This window comes from Mustela erminea, chromosome 9, assembly GCF_009829155.1.
Source record: "Mustela erminea isolate mMusErm1 chromosome 9, mMusErm1.Pri, whole genome shotgun sequence".
Taxonomy (NCBI): Eukaryota; Metazoa; Chordata; class Mammalia; order Carnivora; family Mustelidae; genus Mustela; species Mustela erminea.
Window position 1 is genome coordinate 114,052,051 of NC_045622.1, and position 16,334 is coordinate 114,068,384.

The 16,334-nt window shown below is 56.6% G+C and overlaps 3 protein-coding genes across 4 annotated transcripts; 1 reads left to right on the top strand and 2 right to left on the bottom strand.

Annotated features, from left to right (window-relative positions):
• Nucleotides 1-273: 273 nt before the first annotated feature.
• On the bottom strand, nt 274-4,171 carry ODF3 (outer dense fiber of sperm tails 3). The gene is made up of 7 exons (XM_032358534.1): nt 4,014-4,171; nt 3,506-3,622; nt 3,062-3,262; nt 2,527-2,628; nt 2,209-2,330; nt 1,254-1,394; nt 274-610 (listed from the first exon to the last, which is right to left on the bottom strand). The coding sequence occupies exons 2-7, from the start codon at nt 3,612-3,614 to the stop codon at nt 521-523; spliced, it is 765 nt and encodes a 254-aa protein (XP_032214425.1). The 5' UTR covers nt 3,615-3,622; nt 4,014-4,171; the 3' UTR covers nt 274-520.
• Nucleotides 4,172-4,180: 9 nt separating this feature from the next.
• Nucleotides 4,181-14,181, top strand: LOC116598978. 2 transcript variants are annotated; one of them, XM_032358535.1, is made up of 3 exons: nt 10,414-10,724; nt 11,842-12,203; nt 13,801-14,181. In XM_032358535.1, the coding sequence occupies exons 1-3, from the start codon at nt 10,688-10,690 to the stop codon at nt 14,098-14,100; spliced, it is 699 nt and encodes a 232-aa protein (XP_032214426.1). In that variant the 5' UTR covers nt 10,414-10,687; the 3' UTR covers nt 14,101-14,181. The 2 variants fall into 2 exon arrangements, 1 of the variants encoding a protein (XP_032214426.1); XR_004289211.1 differs by lacking the exons at nt 10,414-10,724; nt 13,801-14,181 and adding an exon at nt 4,181-4,544 and having other exon boundaries at nt 11,842-12,714.
• On the bottom strand, nt 5,041-14,325 carry SCGB1C1 (secretoglobin family 1C member 1). Its single transcript, XM_032358536.1, has 4 exons — nt 14,164-14,325; nt 6,476-6,584; nt 5,746-5,945; nt 5,041-5,287 (listed from the first exon to the last, which is right to left on the bottom strand). The coding sequence occupies exons 1-4, from the start codon at nt 14,272-14,274 to the stop codon at nt 5,255-5,257; spliced, it is 453 nt and encodes a 150-aa protein (XP_032214427.1). The 5' UTR covers nt 14,275-14,325; the 3' UTR covers nt 5,041-5,254.
• Between the last annotated feature and the right edge of the window lie 2,009 nt (nt 14,326-16,334).

The following is a 16,334-nucleotide window of genomic DNA, read 5'->3' on the forward strand; positions in this document are numbered from 1 at the left end:
GGCACAGAGCTCACGGGGACGGGTCTGTCACGCAGGGAGAAGGCCCCATGGAAGGAGACAGGTGCCGGTGTGACCGTCCTAGGAGTGTGGGATGAGATGTGACGTGCAGGGCCGGTGGCAGAACTAGGAGGGCAGGTGTGGCATGGGGTCCAAGGTCCCAAGCCCCCCTCTCTGCTCAGACCCCAGTCCCTGGAAGCCAGGAGAGGACCCAGCCACTGAGGCAGGAGCCCCTTTTCTGGGAAAGCTTGATTCTACAGCCAAGACCAGTTCGTCACTAATGCAATCTGGGATTTATTAAATATCTGGGCACAGCAGGAAACAAGATAAGCAAATGGGAAAGCATAGAAAAAGTAACTGGTCACGACTGTCCAAACGACCTCTGCCCTGCGGGCCGCAGCCCATCTGCCCTGCAGGCCGCAGCCCACCTGGTGGAGGCCGCGTCCCGGGCCCACACCCAGGGCGTCCGGCGGTGGCTGTGCTGTGCAGAGGCTCTGGGCAGCCGGCTCGGGTGGGCCCGGGGCTATTCCACATCCACCACCAGGGGTGTCATGTAGTCGGAATGTTTGATGCCGAAGGTGACGACAGGGGCGCAGGGCTTGGTCACTGTCACCTGGGAGAGGAGAGGCTTTGAGAAGAGTTGGCATTCCTGCCCCGCCTGACAGACTCCGCTGTCCCTGGGGCTTGAGCTGCTGGCAGTAGCTTCACTGTCCCTCCTGAGCCTGGGCCAAGGTGACCGGCAGCAAGTCCACGCCACCGGGTTTAAACACGGAGGCTGGTGCATGGTGAGTGCCCCTGCTTTCTGGGGAGGCAGGACCTGCCCCTGGGGCAGTGGTGTGCCCTGGATGCCTAGCGTGCCAGGCTAGCACGTGCCAGGATGGCCACTGGGACCCCCACTGGCCCTTCCCTGCCACACCCACTCTGGGCATGCTCCCCTGCTGCTCACGTCCTCTTGCCTGTGCCCCGCCAGACCGTACCCCTGCAACCCCCCCCCGGGGTTGTGCCCCCAGTAACCCAACCATTCTGGCCTGTGGTCCCTGCTCCCCAGGCTGTGCCCCTACCCCTCTGGGCCGTGTTCTTCCTGCACCTTCTCAGGACTGTGGGCTCCTGGTCCCCAGGCTGTGCCCCCCCACCACTCTGGGCGGTGCCCCTACGACCCCTCCGCACCGGGTTGTGACCACTACCGTCCCCACTCCCTGCTCACTGTGACCCCCCCACCCCTCACCCCACCCCTCCGGGCCCTGTTCTTCCTGGACCTTCTCAGGGCTGTGAGCTCCCGGTCCCGGCTTGAGGGTCTTGTCCCCCGGGGGTTCCGCTCGGGCTGCCATGGTGTACTGTGGAGCCTTGGGCTTCGTCACCTGCACGTCTGTCTGGCGGTAGGCTGCAGGACCTGGGGTCTAGGAGGTGAAAGAGGCTCAGAGAGCCTCAGCCTGCCCGGGCATGCTACTCCTGGGCATGCTACTCCTGACGGGCGTGGGGGGTGGGGGGCGGGGATCGGTGCCAGCATTGGGCCATGGGCTTCACGCTTGAGCCACTGTATGTCTGTGTGTCAGGGGTCCCTGTTGTCTCCACAGAATAGTCATCCTGTGGGGATGACCTCTTCTGTGTGGGACGTGGCCCTTCCACGGCAGCCTCGCTCTGGAAAAGATACCCTGTGTGTGCCAGTTCCAGGTTGGTTGCTTTGGTGTGTGCCAGAGAGGCCCCTTTCCAGCTGGGACTCTGTCCTGTGGTACTTGATGGCCATGGGATGGGTGGGCAAGGTCAGCAGTGCTGGGATGCCACCTTGGCCTTCTCTCCAGGCTCCTCAAGCTCCTGGGCACATGCCCACCCCAGGGCCTTTGCACTGGCTATTTCTGCAGCTGGAACCCTCCTCCCCCAAATATCTCACAGCTTTTCTTCTTCCCATCTTCCTGCATGCTGCTTTATCAAAGGCTGCTCCTTGTCCTCCCTGTAGCAGAGGCCACTCCCCTGCTCAACCCTCCTCAGCACTATCAGCATCTGTACCCCTGTCCACTGTCTGCTTCTCCTCACCCCTAGACTGGAATCTGGGGTGTGTGTGGGTGGGGGTGCGACAGGGTGTGGCCAGGCATGTGGCAGGGCCCAGAGGATGAAGAGCTGACCAGCTTCAGTCTGGTGGGATCTGGGGGATGGGGCCAGAGGGGCCACCCCTGGGGGATGGACTGTGCTGCGCCCTGGCAGGGGGACTCTTGCCTTGTGCAGGTCGTCACTGAAGCTGCCCAGCTTGCTGCGACCCTTGATGGAGAAGGAGGGCTGGGAGGCCTTGCCGACAGTGTGGGGCCCCATCACCACAGGCAGCATGTAGGCGGCCGGCCCTGCAGGGCGCACGGGCATTGAGTCTCAGGCTGGACAGAAGCCAGCATCCAGACTCTCCACCAGCTCCTTCTTGGGGCCATTCGCCTCCCGGAGAGCGGCCATCAGGCTGCCCTGTCCCCCCTCCCCCCCATCTCCCGGCGCCCCTGCCAGCGTCCCCAGCCCAGCTAGATGTTGGCTGCCAGGGCTGCTGCACACCTGGGGTGCTGTCCACTCGAAAGGTCTTGGTCCGGGCGGAAATGGAGTGGCTGGGCGCTGAGTCAAACACGTGCCTGCTAGATTTCTCTGGAAAGTAGTCACCTGGCTCGGGAAAGGAGTGGAGGGTGTGCTGGGAGGGAAAGGACCGTGCAGACGGGCTGCGGATCTGGCCCAGGGGGTCAAGGAAATCCCCCAACACTGCAGGTGCAGGGCTTCCCGGCCCCCGTACAGATGGTGCCCGAGGTTGGTCAGGGATGTCCGGGGCCGCAGGAATCGGGGGACAGCTGTGGATTTGGAGGGAAAAGGGCAGGCTCTGTTGTGGGCCTGGTGCTGGGATTCAGGCCAAGAAAAGCTCAGGTCAGAATTGGGCTAGAGGGTCCCCTACGCTGCCTCGGGCCTGCTGGTGTCCCTTGTGAGGCAGATGAGGGGATAGGAGGCCCAGGATGCCTGTGTTCCCTTACTGCCCCGCCGTAACAGGACACACGTGGCCGTCGGCAGAGTTGGGCAGGCCTGCGGGGGCCCCAGAGTCCCTTACCAGGGCCAGGGGTCGTGATGGTCTTGGTGCGATAGCGCCCCAGGATGGAGTAGGCGGGGCCGAGGTCCTTGCCTGTCCTCAGTATCTTGGGGTTCACACTGTAGCGGGGCCCTGGGGAGCAGTTCTCTGCCAGGAGCATGGGGGCCCCCCGGAAACTGTAGGCTGGTGCACGCAGCTTGGTGGGTGTGTGCCTCACAAATCCTGTGGGACAGGGGCTCTGAGCAGCCTGGAACCAGACACCATCCTTGTCCCCACCCTATTGGCCCCAGAGGGGTTCATGGGCTGAGAGCCAGGGATGAGCCCTCAGCCCCACCCCACACACCCACCCCTCAGACCCCCAGACCGTCCCTACGCTCTCCCCGGACCTGCACCAGCCTCATCCCAGGCGCTTCCCAGATCGCCCCAAATCCTCCCCAGACCCATTCCAGGCTCCCAGGCACTTACCCGTGGTGGGTGGAATCAGGTACTTGGGCCCTGGGCTGCTGTAGAGGGCCATGATGGGCCCCCGGGGGCGATGGGGCCTCCAGGTGCCCACCCATACTTCCTCTGCCATGGCTGGCTCTGTCCATGGAGGGGAGGGTGACCAGGTGCTGGGAAGACCCGACTCCTAACCCCATCCCTGCTTTGTCCCCACTGATGGGCAGAATTTCAGGCCACAGTCTCCTCAGTGAGGTCTTGAGCTGGGCCCAGACGTACAGAACTTCTGTTTCAAGGTGGGAGGCCTTCTGTGCCCCCCACCAATCCCCGAGAGGAGGCGCGCCAGGCCCTCGTGTACATGCCCAGAAGGACTGTCTCTCGCAGACCACCCCTCCCTGGTTCTAAGGGGCTCTGGGCAGGTTCCTTCTACTCAGAGGACTCTGGGCACTGCTGGGCAAGGAGCGGTAAGCAAAGGTGGGAAGTTCCTGGGTGAGGCTGTGCCATGGGTGGCAGGCGGCTCCAGAAGGGTCCTCACCTCTTTGGTCCAGGAGCTGCTCTCAGAGCAACCTATGGACCAGGCCTCCTCAGAGGCGGTCCTGTCACTCTGGCCTCAGTTCCAGGGAGTTCCCGAGAAAGGGGCATGGAGAGGAAGGCCTCTTCCTCTTTCTCCTCTCCCTGGGGGGCTTGGAGAATTGGGGAGGGGTCCTAGCCCTAAGCTCTAGAATGTGGCTCTGTGGGACGGTGGGTTCTAGATCACCATCTGTGTGATGGAGACAATGGCCTCTGCCCAGAGAACCCCCACCCTCACCAGGCGTGGTTCAGGTTGGGACTTTGCTCCACTCTTCCTTTGTGACGGGAGGGGCAGAGGTTTGGAGGACAGGAAAAGGGACAGCAAGGTTCTGTACTGGACATGAAGGTCATGGGGCCCAGAACTGGAGTGGTGGGGGAGTGAAAGCTGTGAGGGTCAAAGAAGAGCCTAGTCAGCCAGGCCCCCAGTGAGGACCACTGATGGGGAGGGGGGACTGAGCACAGGAAGCCTCCAGCAGTCGGGATCCTGGGATCCAAGGTGAGTGTAGGGTTGGTGCAGGCTGGGGCGTTGGGGTGGGGAGCTGCTGCTCTCCGTCCCATGCCCCTGCTGGCTGTGCCCACCCCTGGGAGCACGGCTGCCCTCAAGAGCAGACGTGCTTTCTTCTTGGCTTTGTCCAAGTTCCTCTTGGGGCTGTGGCCCAGGTCTGCGCTTCTTCCAGGTAGACTCTTTTCTTGGGTGACTTGAGGGAGGCGCTTTCAACCCCTGACCTGTGCCTTGGTGTGTTTGTGCGCATTCATGGTCTTGGAATGACAGCCTTCAGATGCGGAGCAGTCCCAGCTGGGCCTCCCAGTCCTGGCCGGTGTCCTCTGCCTGGGGCCCTTTGCCCGTCCCTGCTCTGGGGCCCTGCGCCTGCATCCCACCGCTGCCTCTGCAGGCCTTTCTGTGTCCACCCACCTGCCTGTCTGTCTGTCTGCTTTGTCCGCACGGGTGTCTGGTGGGTCTGTCCTCTGCGTGGGGCTACTTGTACGTGCATGCTCTGTGGGTGCAACCCTGTGTGTGTGAATTCCCGTGTGCGTGTAGTTGTGTTTCTGAGTGTGGGGAGACACAGGAGCCCGGCGCGGAGCTGCAGGACGCTTTATTGATTGAACAGTATTAAGGTAAATTCACACATGGGGTAGTGGGACGACGTGGCCTTGGCTGTTTGTGTAGCTGGTTCTGTGGCTGCTTGGGGCTGTGACTGGGCTCTGCTAGGCCTCATCTTCGCTGCCCAGCACTTGCACCTGGAAGACAGACTGGTGTGGGCGGACAGGGCTGGGGGTCCCGTCCTCGGTGAGCAGTAACCAGAAAGTGCCATCTCCACTGGGCAGGCAGGCCCAGGTCAGCCCCTGGGGGACAGTAGCCTCTGGCCCATTTCAGCCAGTCCTCTCCTACCTCTCCTAGCAGCTGGGGAAGTGGTGCATGCACCTGCGCGGGTGTGTGTGTGTGCACTTGTGTGCAGGTGTGCCCGTGCATGCGTGTATGTGTAGGGGAGGCTGAGGGGCTCCATGGGGAGTGAGGTCTGGGAGGTCCACTCCCACCTACTGCGGCCGGTCGGGGTGTCTGTAGACGCGTTCGGCTGCATTGGGGGATAATCAGGAGCCGTGGCATTTGGCGGAGGGCCAGTAGGGTGGGGCCGTGGGTCCTGCTGGGGCTGTGGGCATTTAGGGACCTGGGTGCCCCCGCCCCCCAGCCCCGGTACCAGCAGCTTGACCAGCTCCGCTTTGTGCATGGGCTGGAGGTTGTCTATGCAGGACTTGAGCTCAGTCAGGGCGGCCTTGGCATCCGCATTGACGTTGTACTTGCTCAGGGGCCCCTCGTAGAGCTCCTCGGGGGACCCCACCAGCAGCGTTTGCAGGAAGTCCATGAAAAACTCACTGCTGTCCTCCCCGGTGGCCAGCCCTGTGTGGTGAGGGAGGGATGGCACCAGGACAGGAGGTGGCCTTCCCGCCCACGACCCCAGACTTCCCAGAACTCCAGCCTCGGCCTCTAGACCTTCCGCATCCTCCTCACCTCCCCCAGATCTTCCTCCATGCCAGCCCCCACCCCTACCTGCCTGCGGACCCCTCCTCTGCTTCCTCCCTCCACTCTGGGTTCCCCGGCGTCTCTGGGGAAGGACTCCAGCCCCTCATGCAGCTGGGACTTCCCCACCATGTGGGGTTGGCTGACGTGGGGCTTGGAGTGTGGGGGTCAGGCTGGGCTGGGTTGGTGATGCTAGGGCTAGGGGAGAGGATGGAGCTGGGGTGCGCGGGGCTGGGCTCGGCAGGGGCATCAGGGTCGTTGCCCACATCCGTGTTCTGTGATGGAAGCCGATAGGGCCCCTGCCAAGGCTGTCGCCCTCCCTGCGAGGGACCTGGTGCCTGGGTTTTCAGCTGCCTAGGCCCCCCTCCACCCCCCAAACAGGGGCTCTGCTGACAGAAGCACAGACTCACCCCAGGAACAGAGCAGGACGAGGGCTACCAGCAGGAGGGTGCTGCTCCCCTTCATGGCAGACGGCGGTCTCTTGGCAGCTGCCTCGGCTGGCTTTATGCTGCACCTGGGCTGGAGGCGGGACAAGCTGCCTGTCAATACCTGGGCAGCCAGGGGGGCGTGTCCTCACCCGCTCCCCGCTCCCCGGGTGTCAGCAGTGGAAGGCTGGGGGCACCGTGGAGGGGGATGTCAAGTCAGTGGGGGAAGGACAGGAGGGACCAGGACGCCGCAGGCCTCTGGCCAGGCCTGCTTTGTGGCTGAGAGTGGTGGGGTCTGGGGTTGGGCTCAGGTCTTTCTTTTGTGGGTCCCCCTCTGCTTAACATGCCTGAGGGTCTCCCTGGGGCAGGGGTGGGGGCTTCCTGGGCCTGTGGATCTGGGTGGTGGGAGATGGGTCAGGGCCGCAGGAAGCTCAAGTGGACAGTAGGGTCCAGCAGGAGGAGGTGGGCCTCGGAGAGACTGAGGGGCCAAGAGCCAGACCAGCCTGGGGCCTGGTGGGAGTATCCCACCACTGTGGGGGGTTGGGAGGGGGCCTCATACTGAGACATAGCCTCCTTCTGCTCCAAGGCCAGCCCTGGGAGCCTAGGATTGGGGCGGGGGGCGGGGATGGTGCTTAGATGTTCGAATGGAGCTGCGATGTCTATGTTCCCAGCCAGACCTGCCCAGGAGCCGCCATTCCCATCTGGGACTCTGGCCCTCTCCTGTCCCCTGCTGCCACCTGGTGGCTGATGGTGTCTTCGGGTGCCCGAGAGGACTCGGGTTTAGCCCTGGAGCGGCTACTCATTCAGCATCTGGGGACGGTTTCCACCTTCCCCAAAGTGCTCTGGTTTGATTACTCTGGTATGTGTGTCACCCTTGGTCACCCTGTCCCTCACTCGTCTCTAGCTGGGCCTAAATCTGTCACAGACCACAGCCCTTGTCCTGTTGACAAGGTGTATTCTGAATCCTCTTGGCTGCTGCGGAGTAAGACCCAGCGATGGTAATCTACTTACACACAGATTCCAGGAGTATGGAGCAGAGCACATGCACTGAGGTCACCTGTAACAGCCATGTGGCCGCATCAGTGAGACTGTGCTCGAGGCCACGTGGAGCCCCCGTTCCCAGGGGCCCCAGGGATCACGGATTCTGGCCTGGCCATAGCCTCCACCTTTGCTCTGATGGACCCATCACCTTCTTCATTTAATTTCATTAGATTATTGAAGTACAACAGACCCAAGATGTTACATTAGGGTTAGGGTTACAGCTTAGTGACTCCACAGCTCTGGGCATTACTCAGCCCTCCCCACAAGAAGCGTAGCCCCTGTCTGTCCCGAACAAAGTTCCTACCATGCCACTGACTAGTCCCTCTGCTGGGCCCGTCTCCACCCCCCACCCCACCCCGTATTGGTCTCTGGCCGCCTGTTGTCTCACCGGGCAGATGTCTAGCGATGCCAGCCCCGGGCTTCAGCGTCGCCCAGAAGCAGTGTTCCTGGACCTCAGCTGGTCTGAATCCCTGCAGGTGATTCCGACAGTCAGGGCCGGCTCCACTGGAGACCAGCCTGCCCCTCTCTTCTCCTTCTCTGTTTTCCTACCAAGTCTCCAGAGCTTCGTCCCTCCCGGAGGTGCTGGGTGCCCCCTTGGCTGTGTTTGGGTTGTGGCTGTTGTTCTTCTCCACACCACAGCCCCTGAAAGCAGAAGCTGCTGGCGGTTGCCCTGCTGCCCTTCGTGGGCTGCCTGAGACACAGCGTCCAGCCACCTCCCAGCCCAGGAGGATGGAGAGCAGGCCTCCTCCGCTGATGACTCCGATTACCAGCAGTGGGGACTTTGCTTGCACATCTCCAGTCCATCACCCCTCAGCATTTATTCATGCTGTAACACAACCCCACTTCAACCAAACACAGCAGAACACAAGCATCCCCTTGACACTGGCTCCGCAGACTCTCACCAGGCCCCTCTATCTTCCTCAGTGCCCTGGGATGGGAGGCTCCCGGCCTGCTGTTTTCTGGTTCAGTCTGGCTAACAATGGGGGACCAACACGTTCAGCATCCATTAACTTTACAGGGTTGGATCTTTATTTGATCAAAAATCATACTCAAAACATTCTACCCCCAAAGCCCACATTCTGTGGGTTCATAAGGTGTTTGGTACAATTTTCACAGATGTGCAAATACCAAGACAGTACTTGTTAATTATGGTATTCGTCTTCACGACCCGCACAGCCCCTGTTCTTCCAGTGTTTGAATGATTACTTGTGCCTCATGACCTCCTGTATCCTAGTGAGGCTAAGGGGCCGCCTGTTCCTGCACAGAAACGTTAAGCCCATTACATATTGAAGGTGTCAGGTAATTTGTCGGACTGATTCATGGAGTCAATGAGCTGGGGGAGACAAGAGGAGCTTCTCTGTGGCCAGATGTTCTCGGCTGGACCCCTCCCCTCACAGCCACCGTATCCGAAATTCCGTCGGCATCTGCTCATCATGAGCCCCGTACGAAGCACGAGAGAGGGGTCCAACACATGCACTGGTGTGCAAGCCACAGGCTCACTGCCTCTCCAAGCACACCGCTTGGTCAGCTGACGTTCCTCAGGAAAGGCATGACCACTGAGGAAAGTAGGGTGTTGGCTGAGGTCCTGGTGCCTGCTCGACACTCTGGGATGCTCGGAGCCCTGTTCTCGTTGTGGCTGTGCCCTCAGGACACACAACCCCAAACTTGGTCTCTGGACTCTGCCGGTTGGCAGTATAGCTGTGCATGGTTTCATAGGATTCAGAGCTTACAGTTTTGTGGGCAATGAGGCTGAAAAGAAATCTTATTTTGCATCATCACTATATTCGAATCACACATACGCACGTCACCTACAACTGAATATTCTAGCAGTTGCACTAGTTCTGAGTCAGACTTGCGTTTCGGTGCAGGCAGTGGTGTCTGGAAAGCTGTGCCTAGCTAGGGTTTCTCTGTGGCAGACACACCCAGTATTTTCAAGCAATTTATTTGGTTTTGCAATTGTTTCATATGTAAATGCCGCTGGGTTCTGGTAGTTTCAACGCCTCAGCTGCCAGGCTACAACTGCAAACGGGAGTCGGAGCCTTGTTCCGTTAACTAAAACGGAGCCAAGGAAACAGAGTGTTCTTCCAAGTTCAAAGAACATGAACTCTGTCTTCATTTCCTTGTCGTAACAGTGTTTACTGATAATCCTGCCCCATCCGTGAGAGTAGCGGCGACTCTTAACAGTGGAAATGTCAGGCAAGGGTGCTTTCCTGAGTCAGCGTTAGGCTATGAATTAAGAAACGGAGGGCACCTGGATGGCTCTTCAGTGTCTGCCTTCGGCTCCGCTTGGGTCATGATCCCGGAGGCCTGGCAGTTCGCCCCGTGGTGGGCCCTGCTCTGCGAGGGGTGGGCTCCTCCCTCCGCCTCAGTGCTCTTTCACTGTTTCTCTCAAATAAGTACAACCTTAAAAAAAAAAAACAAAACTGATTAGGTCAGGGTTAGGGTTAGGGTTAGGAATTAGGGTTTGGGTTTGTGTTCATGGAGGTGGTGAATGTGCCTTGGTTAGGGTTTTCCTTCCAAATCCTCCTGCTCCAGCCCCATCTCCGTCTTCCAAACGGCAGGGTTTCCTTCTGCATCGCTGACTGAGTCTTCCGGTGTTGGTCAGCATTCCCGAAGCCCCTGTTTTTCAGACCTAGGCTTTGGGGGTGGGTAGTACCAGAGCCATGACTAGGGTTAGGGTTGGGGCCCAGGAGCTTTGTGGGACTTATCTGCTGGCAGTGTGGAGACCTTCCCAGAGGGCTGATTTGGGGGAAGGTTTATGGTGAGGGTGAGGGTTAGGGTTTGTGTTTGGGGGGCGCTGAATTTGTGTGGAAGGGTTAGGGTCTGGGTGCTGAGAGCTGGGAGTGTAGGGACCCGAGGGCCTGGGGCGGTGGGGTGGGGGTGCGGAGGGGTTGGGGACCTGTGTGTGAAGCCGAGGGCAGTGTAGTTGGGGACCTTAGGGGCCAGGGGCGGGGTGTGGGGATGGTCGCCTGGGTCAGTGGACATGCAGAGTCAGGGCCCCTCTGTGCTTCTAGAACCAGGCAGCCTGAGTCAGAGTGGGCCAGGGGGACAAGCCGGTGACCTACAAGGAGGCCCACACATGGCACCACATCGCCTACCACAAGGGCTGGCTCTCGCTTTACACAGGTGTGGGGTCATGGTGCTGGGGGCCTGCGGATGGAATTCTTGGTCGTGGCTGTCACACGGACACCAGGTAAACATGTGCACAAGTCCTGATCCAACTCCAGCTTGTTCAGAGGGCTTCATGCTCAGATTTCACAGTCCCACATCACCGTGGGGCCGGGGCCGAGCAGTGACCCTGCGCACGCCTTCCCCACCGAGGGCTCTGCCTTCTTGTTTCGACTCCTGCTGTAAGCAGGTGTTCTTTTTGAACACCTTTTCGAGGTTCATTAGTGCCCACGTTTGCAGTTTCAGGTTTTCTGTCGGCTTCACTGCTTTAAAATAGCCCTAATGCTGACGTGTGAGGCACAAGAAAGGTGTGACCTACACTGGGGAGAAAATATGGGTGTTAATAAGCTTCCTTCAGGCATGGGTTCTAATGCTGTGTGGGCAGAGATTTGAGGGCTAAGCGTATGTATTAAACAAGGGGTCTGAAAGCAAAAACATGCAGGAAACAAGGTTACGTATTGATGGGACTCAAACCAGGGCATGCAGAAACCTCACCCCGTAGATCCTCTAGGAGTGAGGGTTCATTGCTCATTGCTCATGCTGACTCCGTAGAACATAACTACTGGGACTAATGAGGATCAGCTGTGTTTTGTTCAGTATGAGGCTTCTCAGCTTGGGTGTTTTGAGATCCATCTGTCTAGAAAACTTAAAATACAGATTCCTGTCCCCCACCCTTTCCAGGTTCTGCCTCTAAGATGTGGGGCTGGGTGTGGGGACTCTTCATGCATATGCTATGAGGTGTCGGGGTTTCAGGATCTGGGGATCTGGGGATGGGTGTGGAGGCTCTTCACACGTACTGAACTTTTGAGGTGTAGGAATTTCAGGATCTACTTTGAGAATCCACTGGTTGAAGTCATGGCCCTGGCTGGTGAGAGAGCTCCTGTCCCCAGTCTCAGAAGTAGCTGGTGGCCTCGTCTCTCTGGGCCAAGGGATGGCCAGTGCTTCTATAAATGGTCCAGAAAGAGTGGCAAAGGTCTAGACAGGAAAGGATCATCTGAGTTTCTTGCATTGCTAAGGCCTCCGTCTTTCGTTTGGTAAAACCAGGATAACCAATAATACCTACTTCACAGGCTTTGTTTGTGAATGTGATGAAATCATGTGCTTTGAATTTGCAAGTGCTCTTCTTTTCATTCCACTTGTAGAACAAGAGAGAAGAAGCCAGGCTGGGGGTGACAGGCCTCGGATGTTCCCGCTGGAGTTTGTGCTGGGTCTTCAAGGTGCCCTTCCCCTTTCAGGTCGCCTGGGTGGGGAGGACCATGCTTCAGAGCAAAGAGTGGAGGACGTTTTCCTCCAGAAGTTCATGCTGGGCACCTTCCCAGGGTGCCTGGCCAACCAGCTGGTCCTAAAGCGCCGGGCTAACCAGCTGGAGATCTGTGCCCTGGTCCTGGGCAGCTGCCTGCACACAAGTTCTACTTCCTGGTGGGCTGCAGTGAGACTCTGCTGTCCCACTTTTACAAATGCCCCGCCCGTCTGCACCTCCAGACTGTGCCTTCCAAGGCTGTGTGTAAGTACATCTAAGACAGTCACCTTGTCTGCATCAGGCTCTAGGCTGCGAAGGACAGAGGCGTGTGGGAGAGGAGTGAAGCAGAGACGGGGAAATGCATCTCCTCACTGTCTCGAGGATTCCTTTCCAAAGCTGCTATCGAATAAACAGACCTTCCGTGTTGTCTTTCCCGTTGGCTCGTCTTTCCTCCTCAGAGAAGAGCGCTAGAGCTGGGCTCCTTCAAGGGTCTCCAGGGCTCCGCAAAAGGCTGCCGGTTGTTTGAGGCTTGGGTAATAGCTACAGTGTGGAGTCTCTTGTTACTTTACCAGGAACTTTACCTGGAGCTCTTTGTTTTCTCTCAAAGTGGAAAAATCCATTTTTGGTAATTATAAAATAACCAACGTCAATTTTTTAAAATTTGAAAAATTGTAGCCTCCATTCATGCTATAAAATTCTTAACCAACTATCAATAAACCAATTCTTCCTTACCTTGTAAGGGCCTATTCCGCCAGAGCGGCCCCCATTTTGTTGTAAAACTTAAATTGACTCTGCACCCCCCCCCCCCCCCAGGGGAACTTACTTAAAAACAAGTCCCAGAAACCTGTCCCAGGTAACAAAGTCCAAATACAAGGGTGGGTCAGGCCAGGTGGAGGTATTCAATCAGTGGGGGGCACATACTGTCTCCTAGCTACCAAGGAGTATGGGCCCCGCCCTTTGGGCACCTTTTGGGCGCCAATTCTGAAGTAGGTGATAGGCAGGTTCAAATGTCTGCTAGGGTAAATTGTAATTCAGTTGGTCACCTAGCATGACTGTGTAGCCTTCTCTGTGTGTTACAATTTCATTGGCCACCTGCATGTGGCCAGGCCCAACCATATGGCCTTTGCTCTATTAAAGTTGGTCTGAAAAGCAGGGAGGGGTCACCCTCTCTCTAAGGGGGGGGCCCCGACTGGTCTGTTTGACGGTTGGTCTGATTCTTGATGCTTGGCACGAAATAAAGCTTTACTTGACTTTTGCTTTGTATCAGTCTCACTTCTTTAATCATGGACCCATTATTGGGGGACCCAAGAACCTTGAAAGTAATTTAAACAGTACGGACACGTGTCCAGTCAGCCGTGAAACTTTGTCACTCTTGCACACAGAGAACTGTGAACGGTTCATTTCCAGTTGCGCTTTTCCTCCAGAAATATCTTTACGGACACTCATCACTTGTTAAACAAGCTTCAGTGGAGCGCCTGCGTTGTGCCACACGGTGCGGCAGGGGCTGCTGATCAACTTCGCTGTGACACTGACCTTGGCCCTCACCCTGACCACGACCCTGTTACACTTAACCTCAACCTCACACACCCTAATCCCAACCCTGACCCTGACTCAGTCTTTCATCCTGTAAAGACTTGCTCAATGTTTGCAGATCATTTTATAGATTATTAAAAGTGTGACTTTGTTGAATTTTTTAAAAAACCAAATCAATTATTTTAAACTGTTAAAGGAATAGTATGTTTTTAATTCTCAGAGCTGGCAAGCAGATGAAGGCCCAGGGGGCTGGAAAAAGGCTATTGTTACGGAATCTCTTCAGGTCTACCCAGGAAAGAAGGGCGACTTCTATTCCACCTCTTTTCAGGAAGAATATGGGTCAACTAACAGCACTGAATCCACACAAAATAGCGCAGCTCAGAGGAAAGCAAAAGGACAATCAACAGCCTCCAGAAGCAGAGAAAGAGCCACACCTAGGAACCAAGAGGACAGACCGTGGGAGCTGTGCTCAGGCCAATTTGCAGTCTGCAGATCCTCTGGAACTAGAATGCCCCAGTGCCCCTGGGCGTCGTGGGTCAGGCAGAACGTACACCCTGATGCTGCACTGTTGGAACCCGTGACAAGTCTCCTGGTCCCTTCGTCCAGGAGACACCCCCCCACCCCCTGACTACTCCAGCCTGCCTCTCGGAACCCCTCTTTTTGAGCATTGTTCGTGCCAGTGTTTACTCACTGTTTCCCCCATGTGGCCACTCTCCAGACAGCATGTGGCAGAATGTTTCAACCTGTCAAATTCAAGGGAGAATAAAATAGAATAAGGTTGGTCCCTGTGATGAGGGAGCATGAGGCTGGCTGAAGACAAAGCAAAAGCTGGCGCCTTGCACACCCCTCTCCATCCGCTCCCCCTCAGTCATTTGTGTAGCATTCCTCAGGCAGCCCTGAGTGCCACGAACAATAAGCAAATAGTTAACTTGCAGAGCTCACAATCCTGCTAGACAGGAGTCTCCCTTGGCTTACAAATGTCCTAAATCTCACTAACAAAGACGATTGAGGGGCACCTGGGTGGCTCAGTAGGTTAAAGCCTCTGCCTTCGGCTCGGGTCATGATCCCAGAGTCCTGGGATCGAACCCCACATCAGGCTCTCTGCTCAGCGGGGAGCCTGCTTCCCCCTCCCTCTCTGCCTGCCTCTCTGCCTACTTGTGATCCCTGTCTGTCAAATAAATAAATAAAATCTTTAAAAAAAATAAAGACGATTGATAACAGGATTGTGACATCCCACCAAAAAGTCTCCCAACTATCTTAATGTTAATGGCTGGTCTAAAGACAACATTGATCCAGACACAAAGGCAAGGCCTCCGGTAGGCCTGGGACATCCTGGCACCTTGTAGGCCCTCTTTAGCATATGAAAACTCCATTGAAACCTCCCTTCCCCTCACCTTCCCCCAACCGCATGGTACATAACCTGCCATCCCTCACAACCTGGGGCAGCAGCTCTTCCTGCCTATGGGTCCTGTCCCCGTGCTTTAATAAACCACCATTTTGCACCAAAGATGTCTCAAGAATTCTTTCTTGGTCATCGGCTCTGGACCTCAGCCCACCAAACCTCACCTAGGTTCTAGAATTTCATCACCTGGATCCCCTAGCTCCTAAAAACTATCCTATAATTCATGAGCGATATTCTAAATCGAGTATATCTTAACTAGATATTAGGATTAGGGTCAGGGTCAGTCGCATACATTAATTATGGACAGCTTTTTGTATGTCCATCTTACCTGCCTAAAGTGTTTTTAAAACATAAAATGGAAGAAGCTACAGTCACCAAAGCACTGAGCACACTACCTGTCCCAGGAAATAGGTCACTAAACATAAATACTGTTTCATCTTAGCCGAGGATCAGGAGCTGCTCCTACAGTTACTAGGCAGGTAGCATCGGTGGCCAGCAGGCCACCTCCCCCTGACACCCACACCCAGCTCAGCACATCCCCTGCTCTGCTCAAGGACAGCAAACAGACGGACCAGGGGCCGGTGTGACTCCCTCCTGTCAGGCATGGCTTGCTTCCGACAGGTAGAGAAGTGGGCCCCCTCACAGACACAACATGTTCTTTTGGTTCCTTGCTCCCTGCCTCCCCTTTCTATCACCATGGTCCTGAACATTTAGCTCCTGTGAGAACTTGGGTTTGCAGATTTCTGTTGACATTTAGAAGTGTAGGTCTGTGCTGCCTTTGTTCCCTGTCCTTGGGTCGGAGATGAAGGCAGGAAGTCATCAGACTCTGAAAGCAACAAAAAGAAATGTCAAGTATGCTCTGTCCCTGGCACCTCAGACGTGAAAGAAATGTCAAACTACGGGGACGCCTGCATGGCTGAGTCAGGTAAACCATTGCCTTCGGCTCAGGTCGTGATCCCAGGGCGCTGGGACTACTGGGCTCCTCGCTCAGCAGGGAGCCTGCTTCTCTCTCTGCCTCTGCCTGCCTCCATGCCTGCTTGGGCGCTCTCTCTCACTGACAAATAAATAAATAAAATCTTTTCAAAAATATTAAAAAAAAAGAAATGGCAAACTACGTACTTCATGTTCTACATAATCAGCTTTAGGGACTCACAGATGCATCTGAAATGAAATTGTACTGAAAGAAATGTACTGAACTTTCGCCTCGCAGAAGACAGTTTAGGGACACTGTCCCTCGCCCGCCCTGTCATTTCCTTTCTGGCCAATGCCGGTCACACTGACACATATAGTCACACAATTGTGACATCCTCCTGGAGCACTCTCGGTCCCCACCTCCCAGTCTGGCCGACACTGCACACCCCCAGTCCTCCTGGAGCATTCCTGTGTCTGCATTTCCCTTAATTCTGTATGGTTTCTGATTCATTGTTTCTATTTCTGGAGAAGTCAGGGGATAACTGGGG